Source organism: Lycium barbarum, chromosome 2 (genome assembly GCF_019175385.1).
Source record: "Lycium barbarum isolate Lr01 chromosome 2, ASM1917538v2, whole genome shotgun sequence".
NCBI classification, from domain to species: Eukaryota; Viridiplantae; Streptophyta; class Magnoliopsida; order Solanales; family Solanaceae; genus Lycium; species Lycium barbarum.
Window position 1 is genome coordinate 150,275,131 of NC_083338.1, and position 19,156 is coordinate 150,294,286.

At 35.9% G+C, this 19,156-nt stretch overlaps 2 protein-coding genes across 2 annotated transcripts; one reads left to right on the forward strand and one right to left on the reverse strand.

Moving 5' to 3' along the window:
* Window positions 1-9,527: 9,527 nt before the first annotated feature.
* Window positions 9,528-10,151, reverse strand: LOC132629151 (uncharacterized). The gene has a single exon (XM_060344882.1). It carries the CDS (start codon window positions 10,149-10,151, stop codon window positions 9,528-9,530), a length of 624 nt encoding a protein of 207 aa, XP_060200865.1.
* Window positions 10,152-15,405: 5,254 nt separating this feature from the next.
* Window positions 15,406-18,507, forward strand: LOC132628094 (uncharacterized). The gene is made up of 3 exons (XM_060343801.1): window positions 15,406-15,571; window positions 17,280-17,450; window positions 18,160-18,507. Exons 1-3 carry the CDS (start codon window positions 15,491-15,493, stop codon window positions 18,241-18,243), a joined length of 336 nt encoding a protein of 111 aa, XP_060199784.1. The 5' UTR covers window positions 15,406-15,490; the 3' UTR covers window positions 18,244-18,507.
* The last annotated feature ends 649 nt before the right edge of the window (window positions 18,508-19,156 follow it).

Genomic DNA, 19,156 nt, shown 5'->3' on the forward strand with positions numbered 1-19,156 from the left:
GGAGCATGCCAAGAAGCAAAGCAAATTCCTGAACAAAATGATGAGCATTCTGAGGAGTGTATGCGGAGCACAGCACGACGAGGAGGAAAATGAGGACGATTTTGTCCTGCCAAAGCCCAGCAGCTCCAGTTCAGAGAGTGAGCAGAGATGACCATAGCACGCAGTGCTAGGAGGTATGAAAAAAAAAAAGTTTTTTCTGTGTTGATGTACTGCAGTGAGGACACTGCCAGTTTTTTGGTTAGGGGTAGGAACCTCCTCGGTTTTTCTTTGCCAGAGTTCTTTTCCTGAGGGGAGGTTTATTTTGTTGAAACTGGCATGTTTAGGATGTTTCTTAGGTTGAATAGAATAATTTTGTTTTATTTGGTACTACTTGATAACTAATGGCATGTATTGTGTTTGTTGAAATTTTTGGACCCCTCGAAAAATTGAAAAATGCATACTTAGAACAGTTATTGTCTGACATGATTGATTCTTTATATGACATTGTGATTATTGGGGTGTTGTGTGTGATGAATTACTACTTAGGAGGTCACAAGTGTAAAAAATTATTGTCCTTATGCTGATGTGTGTGTGAAGTGTTAGTTTGATTCTGTTTATGCATGTATAAGCTAGAACTTGCCCGGTTGGTCTTGTTTGAAATACGAAAGTTAGTTTGGTTGTGAAATGATCTTAGACTTTCTTTGGGTAAATAAGTCACTGTGCCTAAATAAGCCTCTCCAAAAGCTGAAAATACCCCTAGTCTATCATTACGATCTCCGGAGACCTAATCTATCATTACGATCTCCGGATCGTCCTTTACATGAACAAAAAACACTATGTGGTTCTCATCTAAACATGCCTTAAAACACAACACATCTCTTATCCCTAATCCGGCAGCATCAATGAAGGCTTTCCAGCCTTGAGCGAGGCGCGTGTATACGCCAACCTTGTATTTCATGTTATACTCATGATCGTCGTAATGAACAACAGCGTCCTTGTTGGTGTTTGGAAGAAATTCCAGTATGTCAGTTGGAAGGATCTGCAAAAAAAACATGTTATTACCAAAAGAGATAAAAGAACAATTGAAAATACATAATACGACAAAACTTACGAAATCATCTTTTTCGACGTACGATTTCATCAATTCTTTGTCAAAACATGCGGCCATTTCCATGTCATCCATCTTAGGTGAAGGCTGCCTCTTTAATATCACTATACGTGTTAAGAGTTATTTGAGTTGAGTGAAAGTGAGATGGAAAGAAGGCTTATTTATAGTTGAGTTGAGTTATAGTGTTAGTGTGATCAAGTAGTTAATGATGTCTCGGATTCATTGGTTTTGACCATCACTCCCAAGTACCAACTACCATCATTTACTAACTCGGATTCAATGTGTTTGACTGCTCAAATCTGTACAATGCATTTACTTGCATCCATTCAATGTGTTTGACTGCTCAAATATGTGCACTGCTCAAATGTGTAAACACTGCTCAAAGCTGTTTACTGCATTTAGTGTTATACATAACATTGCAGTCACAACTGGGTAGCTTCTCTATGCATTTAATGTCATACACAACATTGCAAAACTGAACTGTTACAAAACCAGGAAATATACAGCAAAATTGAAGTCACAACTGCTTAATATTGCAAGAATAGAATGTCACTACAGGGCAAAATTGTAGTCACAGCTTCAGAATTGATAAAGACTAAGTGCATATTTGTTTGACAAATGTACATCATCTACCATAATTATTTCACAAAAACAACATTAAAATCTACAGTCACTACTACATAACAGTCAGTACCAAAGACATACACATACAGGACTAAACTAATTCAACTTCATTTTTTCATTTCATTTCTGGGCAGCTGATGAACTTGTTTGACTTAAAGAGTTCAACTCAGCAGCATTGGCCCTTGTTCTCATTCTTGTTACACCCTGGAAAATTTCGCGCATCAAGCCTGTGGACGGCTTAGTATGAGCTCAAGGGAGAGCAGAGTTATACAAGGATTAGGGATGAAAATTATATTATCTGAGTACAAGAATATATATATGACATTTGGAGATTGTATGGAGTAAATCAGTTAACACGTTACTTGGTGATAGCCCTCGTAACCATAAGTTAAGGTGGGGACCACATGTCGGGATTTTGTAAAGGACATATGAAAAGTGATATGAGTAGTACATGGAAATTTGAGAAAATCTTAAGAAGGACCCTTAAGCTAAATATGGGCATAAGCCCTCCAAAAGGATGATTTAAAGATACGTTTCGGATGACCTGACTTGGAGGGGCCAAAACGCTATTATAAGTTTGGAATTTGGAAAAACACCAAGAATGAAAGTTGTAGATAATTGAAAGAGCGTTCCAACCGTAGGTTGTTGGCCCTCACACAACAGCGGGATCAAAAGTTATGGTCATTTTAAGATCAGGACTCTAAGCTGCCAAAAGGCTCCGCGGGCCCCACCTGAGGAAGTCGGTGAAACCGACCTAGGAGGGGTATAAATACCCCCATCAACTCCGTTTTTTCAGAAAAATAACATTCTAAAGAGTCCTAGAAATTTCTCCAAACCTCCCCAAAATATTATAGTCCAATAAATCAAGAATTTAACAAGATTACGCTAAATTAGTCCACGAAAGGTGATTGTTCTTACTTCTACTTAAGTTTGGTGTTGGAGAAAGTTGTTGTGGCTGAGTTTCTTCAAGTATAAGGTATGCTCTTCATCCTATCTCTTATGTTGAGTTTATTTGAAGGTTTAGCAAGCCTAGAAAGTGAAAAAATAGTTATGGAGGAAAGGTCATAAAGTGTTGTGTTGTAGTTGTTGTGTTCATGGGTTGTTTTGAACATATTGTGACCATGTGGCTAGGCTGATTTATATGTATATAGATGGTACCTAATGTTGTTAGTGTGTTGATGAGATCATACTTCTTGATTGGGATGAAAGGAGGTGTATATTGTTGTTGTATGTTGAAAAACATCGTGTGGGATGTTTATGGAATATATTGGTATAGATAATAGTGTTGTTGATGTTGGTATTGTTGTTGTTGTTGATTGGTTGTTGAATTGTATTTTTGGGCTAGGCATATAAACAGGGGAGATGTTGCCCGATTTTCGACAGAATATAGAGTAGTTTGATTTGAAACCTGGAACAAGTGTACAATAAAGAGTCTAACGTCAGTATAACTCCTCTTAAATGTAGACTTGCGAGCTCGGACGAATAAGCGTAGCTAATAGGAGGTCGAACAGGTATGTTAAGGCTCGTCTCTTTCTTTCAAAGGCATGATTCCTACGTTATGATTTTATAAATGTTTCCATATCTCCCTTGTTATCAAAAGTTAAAAGCATATGATTCCAAGGCATGACTCCTTTACCGATAACTCGTAAATGTTTTTTCAAAATGTCTGTATTCTTCCAAAACAGAGGTTTATGATCTTGTAAGCTCTTATGCAACAAGGATGGACATGTTTTTATCATGATGGCAATGATGCCAAAGATGAGAATATTTTTCTATGATAATTATTATGAGAACGATTTCATGTTTAAAGTTTCCAAGTTATGATTTCAATGACGATATAAGAACGTTGAGGTATTCCTTGATTTCTCAATTTTATTCATGAATGATAACTAGTTTTAAAAATTCCAAAGTATATGAATTGATGCCTTATGAGATTTACGATCTTATTCTATGTTTTCTCTTGATGCTATTCTTCATTGATAGTCTCACCTTATAATAATTGTTCCTTCAAGGTGAGACAAAACGATGATGATTATTCCATAATATAATCGGAGGTTACCGACCTTACGTCACTCCGATAGAGACATAACTTTCTTTGGGCTCTCCTGCATGCTGCTTATGAATGGGGAATATGGGAAAAATGGAAGAGCGTTATATACACGTAACCACCTGATCAGTTGGTATAATATAACATGATATCATCCCGGACGCGGGACATATGGGGTTACATGAATCGGAGCCGACGTTGCTCGGCAATATGATATGTTCTATTTTCTATATATACATGAAAAAGAAATGTTTTTCAAAAGAAAGCTAGCATGCATGGCACCTGCCCTAAGAGGCACTCATATGTATAGGTTACTCTCTTATCTTATAATATGCTCTATATTTCCATTCTGTTATTATTCATATTTTACATCCCTTACTATGTTACTATTCATGCCTTACATACTCGGTACATTACTCGTACTGACGTCCCTTCTTGTGGACGCTGCGTTCATGCCCGCAGGATCTGGTAGCCAGCCAGGCGATCCACATCAGTAGGATCTCCCCTCAGCAGTAGTCAGTATGCTCCATTGATCCGGAGCTACACCCCTTTTGGTATGCTACTCCGTTGCGTACATATATGGGTACGGCAGGGCCTTGTCCTGTCATTTCTACAGTTTGTATTCTATAGAGGTCTGTAGACAGAGATATGTAGTCGTGTTGTTATGCAGCCTCGTCAGCACTTATTTTATTATACAGTATATATGAAGTGACCAACCGGCTTGCGCTGTTACTCTGAGCATTTGTGTTTATATGTATGTGTTGGCCGTGGATTCCCGATATGGTGTCTCTTACGTTGATTGTTCCGGAGACAGTTGTTGACACCCAATTTTGTCCCGCCTCCCTTCAAAATATCTATTTACGCTTCTAATATTTTTAGCAACTTAAGAAATAATTATTTATATTTTTACTATAATTATTAGCTTTTATTAATACCGGCATTTCATTATTCTATTGTAGTCACTAGCTATTATTATTTTTTTATTATCGCCGTTATTACCATTATTATTACTATTATTATTATTATTATTTTGTTATTATTACCAGTATTACTATAATTCGCATTTCAGCATTTTTACCATCCTATTCACACGCATTGCATTTATTTTCGCGCAATCAAATAATAGCGCTTATTTACTATTGAATTTCAAACATTATTGCACGGCTGTTACGACATCCTTTTTATCCGAGCGCCAATAGTTACATATTTTTATGTTAGGTAATATTTTAGCACACATTACTAATTGAAGGTCTTTTATTCAAATTTAGAAAATCCCATTTTCCCTTTCACCCGGTCCAGCCCAATTATTTCCCCTCCTACCCGAACCAGCCCACACCCACCATTTACCCGACCCGGCCCAATGAAACAAATACCCGGTCATTTTTCTAAACCTAGAGAAACAAACATACGCCGCTCTTCATCCCTTTCCTCTCTCTTCTTCATCTCTCTCCCTTCCCCATTTCCCTTTTCAGAACCCATCCAAAACTTGAGCCGAAAATGAAGCTTTTGTTGTTCCATTTTTTTGAATAATCTCAAACGCCCTTCTGCCCTCTCTCTGTCGTCTTCTTCTTCCTCTTTCCATTTCAAGGAGTGGTCCAAATCTTTATCACCATGGCAGATCTTTGCCATTCCATTTCCGTGCAGACTTCGACTATAGTCAACACAAATGACTAAGGGTACTTTCTGAATTTTCTGAAAACAAATCAGCTTTGGAGATTCGAATTTTTTTGAATTCAAACTGCTCGATGAACTTCTGTTTGGAGCCAAGAATTTGAAATTCGAACGAAACCCTAGGGATTTCTACTATAAATACTCATTTCGTGACCCATTTGGAGTTCTTTTTGAGCCGCAAAAACCCCTTTTGAAATATATACATTTTCTTTATCACTATATCTCAGAAGATTTTTGAAGTATTAAGTGGTTACTCTTTCAATCCTGTTGTTATTTTGAAATCGAGAGTAGATTGAGATTCGAAGCCCTACTTCGCTGCACCCGAAGAAGGTAATTTCCCCTTTCCCTTTTACTTTCTGCGTATCTATGTTTTCTTAATCGTTATGTAGGTTTAAAACATACTGATTAGTTAGATTAGCTTAGTTTTAATGGATAAGTCGACTTGTATGTTGATATTAGTTCAGACCTAATCAGTCTTGTATGATGGTTTAATTATCGAGTTTGGCTCTGTTTACGTATTTAGGTGTGATAGCTCGGCTTTAGTTAATTCAAATGTGTGAGTTATGTTTTCCCGACTTAGTCCAAGCTGTTAATCAAATGGTCTTACATGTGTTGGCCTAATGTGTGAAAGGGTCTGTTCATGTGCCCGTTACAGATTAGATGAATAGTTTCCCTTCTTTGCTGTCTTGATTTTACTTTGGTAAAGAAATTTGTCTATATACATTGGTTTGGCCTAGTTCTAATAACCCTATAGACTGCCTTGATTTATTTCTCTATGTCTTACCTACCTGTTGCAGCTTGCTATGTTAAACTTAAATTGGTTGTTAGTCCAGCATATTAGATTAGCTCCCTTAAAATGTCATCCGGGTCAGTAGCCATGCTGAGTAAGCATTCCATGTTGATTGATTCGGCTGTTACAATAAGTTGATCATTCTATAATGCATATTGGATGTTGATTGGTTGCAAGAGTGTCTGCAGAATATGTGTTAAACTGGCAGTCTATCGTTTGGTAAGTGTGACATTGTGGTTCAGATAAAATAAGCTAAGTGTTCTAATAAACCTGTCTCCTGCATGATGGCCTGTGCCATTAAGATTGATCATATCCTTATTTCCAGACTCTAGTTATTTCTTTCTAGTCATACGGGATTTGAGGTCTTAAGCCCTCATACGAAAAATGTTTTTTTCTTACTTTGTTGGTAGCATTAAATATGAATTAGATAATCTGCTGCTGTATTTGTTTAAGGTATTGATTAAGAATATGTGAAAACCATCTGCTGCTGCTGTATTTGTATCTGTCTGTTGTTGTATTTGTGTCTGTCTGCTGCCAGTTTCCCCTTCTGTGTGTCATATATTTCCCCCTTAAAGTGCGAAACTGGTACCATCTGTCTGCTGCCAGTTCAGTGACGAAAATCCATCAGAGTATGCTTTGAAGGTTTTAAAAGGATTTTAAAACCAGTCCTAATATCTGAAAGTTTTATCCACATCCTGTTAAGTCTAATAAGTTGTGAGATGTGCTTGGATGATAAATGTACTAATTGCATTCCTTATGATCATTTTTCTAGCAACTTGAATCTGTTCGTAAACTTGAGTGTATAGTTAAGCAGTTTGTTTCAGTTATGACAGCAAGTTGATATTTGATTTGGTTCTCTTAAAAATCCCTTAAACTTACTACGTCATTGTTGGAACCATGTCAAAGTTTTCACTAGATGAGGTTGTATGATATCTTTATATTAAGACATAAGATGTGATACATCGCATTCTTTAAGTATAAACTAAGTATCAAATACCAATTCAACCCTTCCCCTAAAGTAGTGGGTTCAAATTGTTTCTTCCACTAGTGCAAAGTTTCCAACTTGAATGTTGTTTACTTTACTTTATCTCTTGCTGGGCTGCAAAGGCCCAATAACGCATATGTGTGTACCACTGCTACTTTTTATGAATTATATGCATGTGTACACGAGGTATACTTAATGTATATATACATCACTTGTGTGTTGAGTTTGCTCTATTAATTTGGCATGTCAAGGTCCTGCTTTTATTTATTATTTATGTGATGTTTTTAATTTGTTTCGGATGTTGCTTTTCTTTTTTATTTTGAAGTATAGGTTTGAAGTATACTAATCCTTTTCCTTTCATTTTTATGCATGACCATCATATACGATTCCGAGAGACTCGTTCTTCTTCCACATTCGGTGTTGGGCTAAAAGCCCAACGAAATCTTTTCCGTGTCCAGTCCATCTGCAGAGTGTATAAAATCTCTGCTGGGCCGAGGCCTAATAGCAACAAACAGATCGTAGCAGCTTTAAAATGGGCTGAGCCCATGCCCGATTGCAGCAGCTCTTTTTAAAAATGGGCTGAGCCCATTTAAATTATCTATTCCTCTATTTCTTTGTGCATTTAACTTGTATTATGCAACTAACTCTTTGTTTGTTTTGTTTTCTTAGTTTAGATAAATCCTAATGAATTAGTAGGTTTAGTTTTAGTAATGGGTAGTTAGTTTAAGAAAGACTAACAATTAATTCCATAAGTTTTATTATCTTCTTTTCATGTTAAAACTATTTATAACGTCTAATATTTATTTTATTTGGACTAATTGATTTGCAAAATGGCATGACTATATATTTTAATAAAGGGAATCATATTTTTATCATAAACATTTCAAAACATCACTAATACGCAAATATAAACTCAAGTATATTTTATAAATAACTCTTCAAGTTTGAATCAATTATACATATTTTTTAGCCGAGCATAGTTAAATAAAGTTAGTAAAAAGAGAAAGAAAACTCATCACCTTTTGCATTCTATTTATAAAATAAGTCTAGATTGTTTTACACTACTATACTCATAGAAGTCTTGTTTTAAATAGCATTTTGTGCAAATTATCCTACAAGTCTTGTTTAAATAGTATTTTTATTTAAAGCCTTAGCATATTTTAAATCTTATTTTAAACAGCGTTATTATATTTTCCTTTAAAACCTTAGTAATATTATAAGCCATTTTCTTAAAATTTAATCACCTTATTTAACCTTAATTAATTAACCTAAGTTTGGTCGGATAACCGTAGTTAACGGATCCTAGAGGATGCCTAACCCCTTCCCTTTAGGATAATCTAGAACCCTGACCTAGAATCACGCTAATTGAGCAGACCAGTAACAGAGGTTTAGGTAGGCTTTACCTTAGTTAATAAATTAGGTGTCCTAATTCACCGTTAAACTAATTAGGTGGCGACTCCTTAAAATAAAACAAATAGGAATCACCAAAATGTTGTACTCTAATTTAACACAGTTAAAATGGGGTATAACAACAGTCCAGCTCAGTTACAGGTTGTGTATGGGCCCAGGATAGTCAGCGAGAGGTAAATACAGGCATAGGAGTGTTTGACCAGCAATGGTCGGGTACTTGTCGCGGCTCATCGGTTTGGGTCGTGACAATTCTCTTTTGTCCACTCATTTGTTGAAGACCTTGTTGTGTTATAGCTGGACTACTTTTCCATTTTAGTCCTCCTGGTCTTGGTTTGTGATGTCCAAGACTACCAGTGACTACTACTGAATTCATAGGCATGGTTGAAGCCTGATTTTCCATTCCAGGTTGCATTAACAAAATATATCTCCATTAGGCTAAATAGATCTCCATTAGGCTAGATTGTTTGCAGTAAATAGTTAATGAGGTTGCAAACTTACATTGACAATTTCGAAACCACTTTGGGTCTGAAGCACTCCCATTCCCACAACTCTTGGCCTCTTAAAGGGTGCCCCTCTTCCAGTAACTGATGCACTTGCATCAAAAGCCTAAGTCACATTTAAAGTGTCAAACACTTAGAATTGTAAAATTGATTAAGTGGTAATTTAACAAGCTAAGTAATACTTGTGATGTAGACGAATGTCCTGTACCCCTTCTAGATTGAAATGCTGCAACAGCCATGACCTAATTCATATTTAAGTAGTTAGACTCAATGTAAGACTGTAATATTTAATCAAGTAGTAAATAACAAGGAAAGTTTTTACCTGTTTGGCAGAACCTCTTGGTCTTCCCCTTCCTCTACTTGGTTGGGAATTACTTGGTATTGTAGAAGAACCAACACTTGACCTTGTTGAACTAGTACTTGTCCCTCTCCCCCTTACCCTTCCTCTGCCTCACAGATTGTGGATTCATAGAACAACCCTTCTTATTGTGACCCTTTGCATGGCACAAGCTGCAGGTCATCTCAACACCTCTTTTTGACAGCTTTCCTGTCTTGTTTTCTGTCTGCTCCTTTCTTCTACACTTCTTTGGCCTACCTGGCAGCTTTTTAATCTCAGGTGAGAGGACAGGAGAATTGGTTAACTTTGGCCACATTGCCATATTAGTAACAGGTTGAATGAATGAGTTGTATGTTTTGAGGTAAGTGTCCTTAGTGTACCAATGTGCAACATAGTCAGTAGGTTCCAATTTTCTGAAATGAAGTGCAACTATGGCATGACAGCAGGGAATACCTTTCAGCATCCAAGATCTACAAGTGCAAGTATTGTTGTTCAGATTTACTATGAATTTATTACCCCAGCTGTCCTTGACCTCAAATCCATATTCACCATTCCATTCAAGAGTACACTTCATTGACTTTGATGTGTTCTCTTGCAATACCTTCAAAGCCATTGGGCTGATGTTTGTTATCCAAGTCTCAGAAAACTCTCTTAGTTGTCCTACCCTTCTCATCATTCTGACTCTAATTTCCTCAAGCATTGTGATAATGGTCCTGTGCCTTAGCCCCAAAATTCAGGAATTAAAACTCTCGGCCATGTTATTGTCAGCACTATCATAACAACTGAGGTATTTAAAGTAGACCTTGGACCACCTATCTATGTCGTAATACAACAAATCTCCATTTATTCCATCGCCTAACTTCTCCATATGATCCAAATTGTTTTGCAACTCCTGCTCATATGTGGACTTAGCACATCTCCAGAGGCAGTTTCTAATCTCTATGCCTTTCCATTTTTTGGAAAAATTGGCAAGCACATGTCTTGCACACATCCTTTGTTCTGCATTTGGCAACAGATCCTTAATGGCTATATCCAGACCCTACAATAACATGTAAAAAAACATTAGGTGACAGTAGAGCAGCATAAGTTAAAGAGAATGAAAAAAAATAAAAAATCAATAACCAAGAATACATTACCTTTTGCATATCTGAAAGAGTTGTCAAACCAGTCTCATCTCCAAGCTCAAGATCATGCCTTAGAATGTTGAAAAATCATCTCCAAGTAAAAGTATTCTCAACTTCAACCACTGCCCAAGCCAGTGGTAGCATCTGGTTGTTCCCATCCTTATAAACAGCCACAAGCAATTGCCCTTTACTAACACCTTTCAAAAAACACCCATTCAACCCAATTGCTCTCCTACAACCAGCCTTGAATGCCTTCTTCATGGCATCAAAACATATATAAAAGGACTGAAACCTTTTGATTCCACCTTCAAAACTTTCTTCACTCAGCCTAACCACACATGTGCTACCTTAAAAGCTTATCCCTATAATCCAAAATTCTTTTGAACTCCTCTATATTGTCACCCATGATTTGTTGCAAAACAATTCTTCTGTCTTTCCTTGCCACAGTCTTACCAATATACACCTCCAATTCCTTTCTTACCAAATTTTGAAGCTCAAAAATTCTAATGCCAGGTTCAGAAATAATTCTATCCTTGTACCTTTCTGAAATATACAAAGAATTTACCAACTTGTTCTTTGTTGTGCCATTGCACTTGTGAACAGGATTATAAATGTTCACAACAAAATCATTTGTTCTAGAATCGTAACTAACAATCGTAACTGACAAGCAATAACCATGGACAACCAGCAGTACACTTTACCCTCACCCTAGTTGGTTCATTGACATATTTATCTAACTCTACATGTTCTTGAACTACATACCTAGTAAGTGCCTTCCTAAACTGTTTAGCACTTTCAAATGCAAGACCAGTCTCCGAAACTATTTCTTTACACTTAGGATAAAAAATAACCCTATTTCTAATTCTTTTTGGCCTCCTTGACTTTTTGGTAGGCTTTTCAACCACACCTTCATCATCAGTCTCTATTTCAAAGCTAACAGGTTCATCTGAGTCATAAAATGGCTCATCCTTACCCAATTTTCCTTCAAATGTACTCTTACTCCTAGATAAATATTCATCATGTCCCATATCTACACCCTTTGGCCCTAAATCTGTCCATTCAGATCTCTTAGCCTTTTCTTTCTTCTTTTTTGATTTTAGAGCCACCCTATCTTTCCTTAGATTCCTATCCTCCCCATGGACATCACTATCAAATTATTCTTCTTCGCCTTCCTCTACCGCTATATTGTCAGACTCCTCAGATTCACTCTCACTTTCTAAGTCAAAATCATCATCATCATCAGCTGCTGAAGTAGTAGTAGCTGCTACTTAGCTGCAGTAGCAGCTGAAGTCCCACCCAAGGGTTCATCAAGACCAGCAACCTCTTCAAACCCTAAGCCTTCACTACCCCCAAATGTTTGACTACCCTCACTTGCCCCAACCTTTTCATTTATATCTTCACATGTGGGGTTATCAAAAACAGTAAAAGATTCCCCACCCACAGGGGTAATAGGTGGAAGAGGAGGGGGGACCACAATAGGTTCCTCAACAAGATGAGTCACAAAAATTCCAACAATATCTCTGTTTTTTAATTGAGGTGTAATACCAATAATGTCCCTATCACTTTTAACTTCTACTACAAATCGACATTTGGGTGGTATAATATATACACAACAAGATGAAACATTGTAACCGATTTCTTTAACATAGTAAACAAGCTCAAAATAAGAGAATTTATCAAGATCAACATCAAAATAATCTGTCACTCTACCTTCAACATACTTAATACGAGGGGTTTTTTCTAAATTACCTCCGTGATTAAACCTCAAAGTCACAAACACATCGTCTATTTTCTTCACAAAACCTAAAATTGAAAACAAATGAAAATTACAAGATTCAGTTACCATTTACACCAAAAAAAAAAACGAAGTTATAGATAAATTTTTTGCAACTGAAAAACAGCAAAATCGAAATCTAGACAAACCCTAACGAGAACAACAAGAATCGTGTACCTTTGTGGCTAACTAATCTTCAATATCACTCAGAAATGACAGGATTTAAGTATATTTTGGGTTTTTAACTTTGCAATGATCGGTTTGTGTAGTGTGGAGGTTTGGTTGTGTAGTGGAAAGGGGAAAAAGTGTCGATTGGGAACCGTGGTTGGGTCTTTTGTTTGGGATGGGTCGGGTTAATTGGGGCTGGGTCGGGTTTTTTTATGTGGGGACGGGTAAAAATAAGTTGGGGAATTAAATAATGACGTGGACCAATTAGCTCACGCGTGTCTAGCACTACCCAGCCCTCAGCTGATCTGGGCCACTAGAGGGGGAAAATAATTAAATGTAAGTTGTTAAGGGGGGTAAATAAATAGAAGTTAAGTTTAGTTTCCAAACTGAGTTTTCATGCCAAGTTCAGGGGTTAAATAATATATTTTCTCAGATTACAATTTGAACATCAGTATTAATCAGTTCAAATCCAATAGTGAGTATGTTCTGTACGAGAAAAAAAGTTATTATGCCCTTAATTCGTATTTTAGTTGGTTGGCTCACAAGAAGGTGCATTTAGAACCAAAAAATGTTACTCCATTCATCAAGTAACATGACTTCTCTTTCATTTCGCATTGGTCAAAGATATATAAATGGGCTTATATGTTTGGGCTGAACGCGGAGCAAGGAATCATAGGCCGAAATTTCTTATAATCTAAACAATAAAGAAAAAAGCCCACGAACATGACTTCTCTTTAATTTCACGATGCACTAATCAATTACATGCGTAAGCACTGGACAAAAGGAAGACACCTAATATTGGCAATAAGAATAGTAGACATTAATTGATGAATAGACTCGAATGAAAACATGAAACTGCTCCAACTCCAAATTACGATTAGACAAAAAAGAACAAAAAAAAAAAAAGGGTACAATTAAAGAACTGAGGAATCACTAGCTTAGGGAACATTTGTTGCCGGATGTATCTGCGATGGTCCGTCACACCGAAAAATACGTCTCATAAATCTAGATAACCATGGGAAGTCATGCTCACCAATTATGAGTGGTAGCCAAATAATTAAGACAGAAAATAAAGAACACACAATTAGAATAAAAGTGACATCATCCTTAAGAGGAACCCTTGGACCACGAATAAACGATACAAACGAGAGCAACCCTATGATTGCATACACAAAGCTTGCAACGCAGGCAAGAGCAAAATCACAGTCAGTAATATTGTCATTTTGATGGTAAACACAACATTGAAGTGCAACCTCTTCGTCTGCCATGATAATAGCTTGTAAAAGTACTATCGAGTTGTTGCATAATTAACGTAAACAATATATACAATACAGAGGGAGATTAAAAGGGAGAAAGGACTTGTAGTCCTATCAGGACTCCAACTGATCGTGAAAGTTTATTAGGTTAATTAGTTCTAACTAATTGCCTTTTAATTTGTGCTTATCTAGAAGATGAGAGTTGACACTATTTTCTTGGGCGAAAAACACTGGGCAATATTTAAGAAATATTTACAAAATCCTAGAATCATTATTGATTAACATTCCCTGGATAATAATCCCAACCCCAAGTTTTCATTTCCTATTTTTTAGCTAAAAATTTCTATCTTCCGAAATTGTTTCTCAAAGATAATACAAAAAAAAAAAAAAAATGTATTCTAAAAAAGTTGATGTATAATTTACATGGCCCGTAGAGACAGGTCATCTAAAGGTATGTTAGATATTACAAAACTATGCCATGCATATATGACGAATATAAATTTATATGTTATATACAAAAAAGCACTCCTGACATAATAAGCTTATAACATGGGTATACTTCGATTAATTTATACCACAAATATAATGATAATGTGACTTTGCTTCAACACGGTACGTTTCAACAGTTTTATTATCCATATAAATTTGTCCTAACTCTGACAACTCTTCGAACCAATAATAACTGAAGCACCATAATTTTGACTTAATTTTAAACATAGATTCTTCGAGTATTTTATAATAAAATTTACATATTTGAAAGCTTCATAAAACGTACTATAAGTCTGCATAATTAATAATTCACAATATATGAAAAGAGTTAGAGAATATCGTAGTCTAAGAAAGAGTTGTTTGACTTCCCAAATTGGTCAACCTTCAAACAAATTGGGACGGAGGAATAAGTAGCAACAGAAAGTAGGAACAACAAAAATTTGTTAAGAATGGCAATGGAGATTCAGAGATGTGAAATTTAAAAAATAATCAGGGTGTATTAGTTAGCTGAAGATTCAAAAAATGAAGAGGAGAGAGAATTGAAAGTGAGGTGTATTAGTATTAGTTAAAGAAGAAAGAAAAACGACAGTAAAGAATAAAGATAAAATATAAGAGAATAAAGGTGAATTTCTTATCTGTGGGATAAAATTTAAATGTGAATCCCTGGTTTAGTGAGTTAATGGACCGAGTTTAAATATGTATAAAAAGTGATAAAAACTGCTATTTTTGATGAACTTTAGAAGTTGTGCTAATTATGTAATACCGTGACAAACGATGTAATTTTCTCTAATTTCTAAAGAATTTAAGCTAAATATAGTGTGTCAGTGCAAAGTTTTTTTTATACCAACATGTCACCTTACCTTTACAAACTCAGTTGGATCTCATTCTTCTTCTACGTATGTTCTCTATAAAAAAAAATGGTAATTACGCTGTTAAATTGTATTTTAGCATCAAGTATTGGTTCACGCAATGGTGTACTGAGCTACCGTATAATTGACCTCATAGTATAACGGTAAGGGTATAATTGACCCTAAAGTATAACGCAGGGTATGAATGAACTATTTTTCAAAGTTCGGAGGTAATTTTGGCCCTTTTCCGAACATAAAAACACACTTTAAATTAAAAAATCAATAATATTAATTAATAAATGGAGTATTTCTTCTTCCTTAAACGACAGAGCCGTGTAATGATGAATTCCCAAAAGTGCAAGTGAGATCTACAGGCATCAATGGAGGGGTATGTGTGGGCAATCGCTGCTGGACTAAACGCTGCTCTTGCAGCCATCTCTGCCAAATTCTTCACCTCCCAGGTTTAAAATCTTTCATTTATTATTCCTTCTTTACCCTTTTCTAATTTCTTATTATGATGATGATGATTAGCTGTGAGTATTTTCGCCCCAAATGTGAAAAGTTTCTCTCTTGCTTGGTATCGACCCGATTGGGAATTTGAAACATTTTAGTCGTTTCTTATTTGTATCCTCACATTGAATCTTGATACCTTTTTTCAGTATACTGAACAAAGGAGCTTCAATTTTGTCACCTAATTTATCTTCAAAAGGACTATTTTTTTTTAGTATCGGAATGAAATTGGTCTAAATAACAATAACATACTCAATGTAATCTCACACGTGGGGTCTGAGAGGGTAAGATGTAGGCAGACCTTACCTACCTCCGCCTTTATGGGGCAGAGAGGCTGTTGCTGAATTGACAAAGAGAATTCATGTGGCTTTGGGATTGACGCGTATGTTTAAGCTGTAGGATCCGAAATTCTGAATTGTGTCCAATTTGGAAATGCCCTAAGGGGTTGTTTGGTTGTTGGTTAGAGTTGTTTAGATATTAGTAATGCGGAGATTAGTTATGCAGGGTATAGTTATGCAAATTTCGTTATTCATATACATATTAGTTATTTCATCTTCTACATGTATAAAATAATACATAAATTGACTCATAACTTGTACGTTTTCTTTTTCTTAATTATATGGGATTGTAAATGATACACACACACTGTATGTGTTGGATCTTATACAATAATAGTACCAGTTTTTTTTAAAAAAAAATGTGTTGGATCTTATATACCAGTTAAAAAAAGAAGTGTTGGATCTTATACTAAGTAATCAAAAAGCTACCAAAGATAGTACTATTAACTCCGGCTAGTTTTAGTACATGAATAATTCTCTTCCCAACCAACAACGAAACGACCCCTAAGTGAGTCTGAAATGAACAGTATTAGATTCTTTTTCCAAGTAGATCCGGATTTGATGAAATGCGATGAGTTGAGACAGTAATAGACTGGAAAAGAAGGATTATTTTGTGAAAGATTCTTTGATGTGGACATGATTAATCACCCTTTGCTATTTAACCTGCTAATTTTTGTCTGTATTTTGTTTTGTACCCAAATGATGCCATATTAAATTTTTTAACTTATGTGTTAGTGGTGTCTTCTGAAGTCTCTGTTTGATTCCTGTAACATTTCCCGTGTTCCACAATATAGATAGCTGGAAATATAAGTCTTCCGCCAATAAATCTTGTAAAATTTGTGGTGTTTATGTTGAACTGAGCACTTGAAGGGTTATCAGTCATCAGTGGGACGCCTTTTTCTTTTTTCATATTTTACATTCTAGTTGACGGAGGAGTGAGTTAGGTTATTGAAATGGAAGAGAGGGACTATGCTATCTGTTTCAGTCTATTTACATGTGATGTGCATTTTGTCTACTGCAAACCGGATTGATGCTTCATTGCTTCTCTTAGAGTCATGTCTCTGGATTGATTATGTCATAATTGAATTAATTCCTAGTATTCTACCTGTGTAGGTAAGGAATCCCTGTCAAGTAAGATCGTAGATACTTTTTTTGTGGTAAATTTTGGGCTTAAATCTTTTCCATGTTGAATGTCTAACGTAGATTATCTATGTAAATTTGCAGAATCATGTCATTTGTACTCATTCTTTGCTTCTGCTTCATTCTGCTGTGGCAAGCAATCTTGAACTGTTGGCTAATCGATGTCTTCTTAAATTTACAGCTCATCAAATATGGTTGTGTCATATTATTCAATGTCACAATGTGGGGATGCTATGTGAATAGCCTTAAAGCCCTATCATCTCTACAAGCTACTGTGACAAACTTTGCAACCAACTTTTTATCATCTGGATTGGCTGGATTTTTGCTTTTCAGGGAGCCACTACCAGTCCAGGTAATTTCTGAAATTTGTGCTTCTCTGTATTTATGGACTACAGCATGATCCTCTGATCTTTTTACTTGTTCAGTTCCCTCTTCTCATTTTTTCGAAGTCCTTGTGTTATTGCGCTGTACATCTTTCAACCTATTACCAAGCTGGATTTTTTCCCGACATTGCTGGATTAACCTTACTATGATTTCTGTAGTCATAGTACGAGCCTTTTGATCCCGTTTCTTGTTCAGTCTTCTCTGTCCAACTGTATCACGACCAGAGGCGGATCCATGATTTAAATTTTATGGGTTCAATCTATAGATTTTTAGTATTGAACTCATTATATTTTTAAAGTTAGGGGTTCATATCTACTATTTATTACAATTTTAATAATTTTTTATACATAAATTTAGGCTCCGCATCTAAAATTTGGGGTTCAATTGAACCCAACCTTATAGGCTACATACGCCTCTGATCACGACTTCACCTTAAAGATCAATCACTGAACAAAAAATTTCTAAAATTAGTCTGAAGTACTAATAGTCAGAAAGTATGTCTTTACGGTTGCTATGAGTATTAGTTACCCGACATGATAAGAATAATGTCCAGCATCTAATTACACTTTTACATCGACTAAAACTTGGATACATCCCGGTCACTGTTGATGATAGATTGACCACATAAATGATGAGAATTATGCCATTTGGTCTATTAATCGGTATTGCTTTTGCAGTGGTTTGCAGGCGCTTCACTTATTGTGCTTGGAGTTATTGTTCTGAGCAAGTCGAGCATAGAGAAGAAACCTCATACAAGTTAGATTAGATAGCAGGCTTTCTGGATTTAACTTCCGTTTCTGCAATCAATTTCTTGACTGTTTAGCTTTGAAGTTATGAGCCAAATTTCAGATGCAGATTTTATTGGCCATATATTGCGTTAGTGTGGCTATGCTAATATTGAAGTTTTGCTGCTCCTGTAATACTCAATGTTTCTCCTTTAGTTAAGAGGGATAAGAATTTTCTACTTCTTAACCATTGTCTCGGGTTCGATGGAAAAATTATGATAGAGAGCACTTCCCGTTTAATGAATCTTACCAGCTAGTCTGAGGCCCAATATGAATACCGGACACCGGGTGGAAACAGGCAATTTGCACGATGCCCTTATTCGGGGGTGGTCTTTAAATTTTGCTCATCAAATTGCTGGTCTTTAATTTTTGTTCTTTGGCCTAAAATACTCCGAGCTACTGGGTTCAAACTCGGTTCAGGAAAAAACAAAATTCGCAAGACAAAGTTTCGTAGCAAAGTAGGCCTATTCGGGCAAAAGTTAGGCTTACCTCACAAAGTCAAAAAAAAAAAAAAAAAAAAATCTGTCTTAAGGCAAATTTTGTTATAAGGCAAACCTCTATCTTATAAGTTAGATTTTTGCCTGAATAGACCTACTTTGCTACGAAACTTTGACTTGCGAAATTCAAAATTCTGCATTGCAATTTTTTTAATTTTTGACTGAGCAGGATTTCGAACTCAAAATTGTGTAAAAGTTAAAGACCAGTGCCTTTGACGGGCAATCCACGCAAAAAAAATGGGTGGGAACCCTAAAAATAAATAGAAGATTCTACTTCTAGTGAGTTCCCATTTCTAGGAATACGATGAGATTCTATCCTTTAGCAAGATATATGACGGATTGCAGTAAAATGCTTATGAAAGTTGTCTTATTTCATTGTGTTATAATATCAA

What these genes read in the sequence shown, in the direction of transcription:
- LOC132629151 (XM_060344882.1), bottom strand. Translation starts at nt 10,151, where the DNA reads ATGCTTGAGGAAATTAGAGTCAGAATGATGAGAAGGGTAGGACAACTA.
- LOC132628094 (XM_060343801.1), top strand. Translation starts at nt 15,491, where the DNA reads ATGGAGGGGTATGTGTGGGCAATCGCTGCTGGACTAAACGCTGCTCTT. An exon ending in CCAAATTCTTCACCTCCCAG is followed by an intron (nt 15,572 to 17,279) that starts GTTTAAAATCTT and finishes TTAAATTTACAG; the next exon opens with CTCATCAAATATGGTTGTGT. An exon ending in GGGAGCCACTACCAGTCCAG is followed by an intron (nt 17,451 to 18,159) that starts GTAATTTCTGAA and finishes TTGCTTTTGCAG; the next exon opens with TGGTTTGCAGGCGCTTCACT.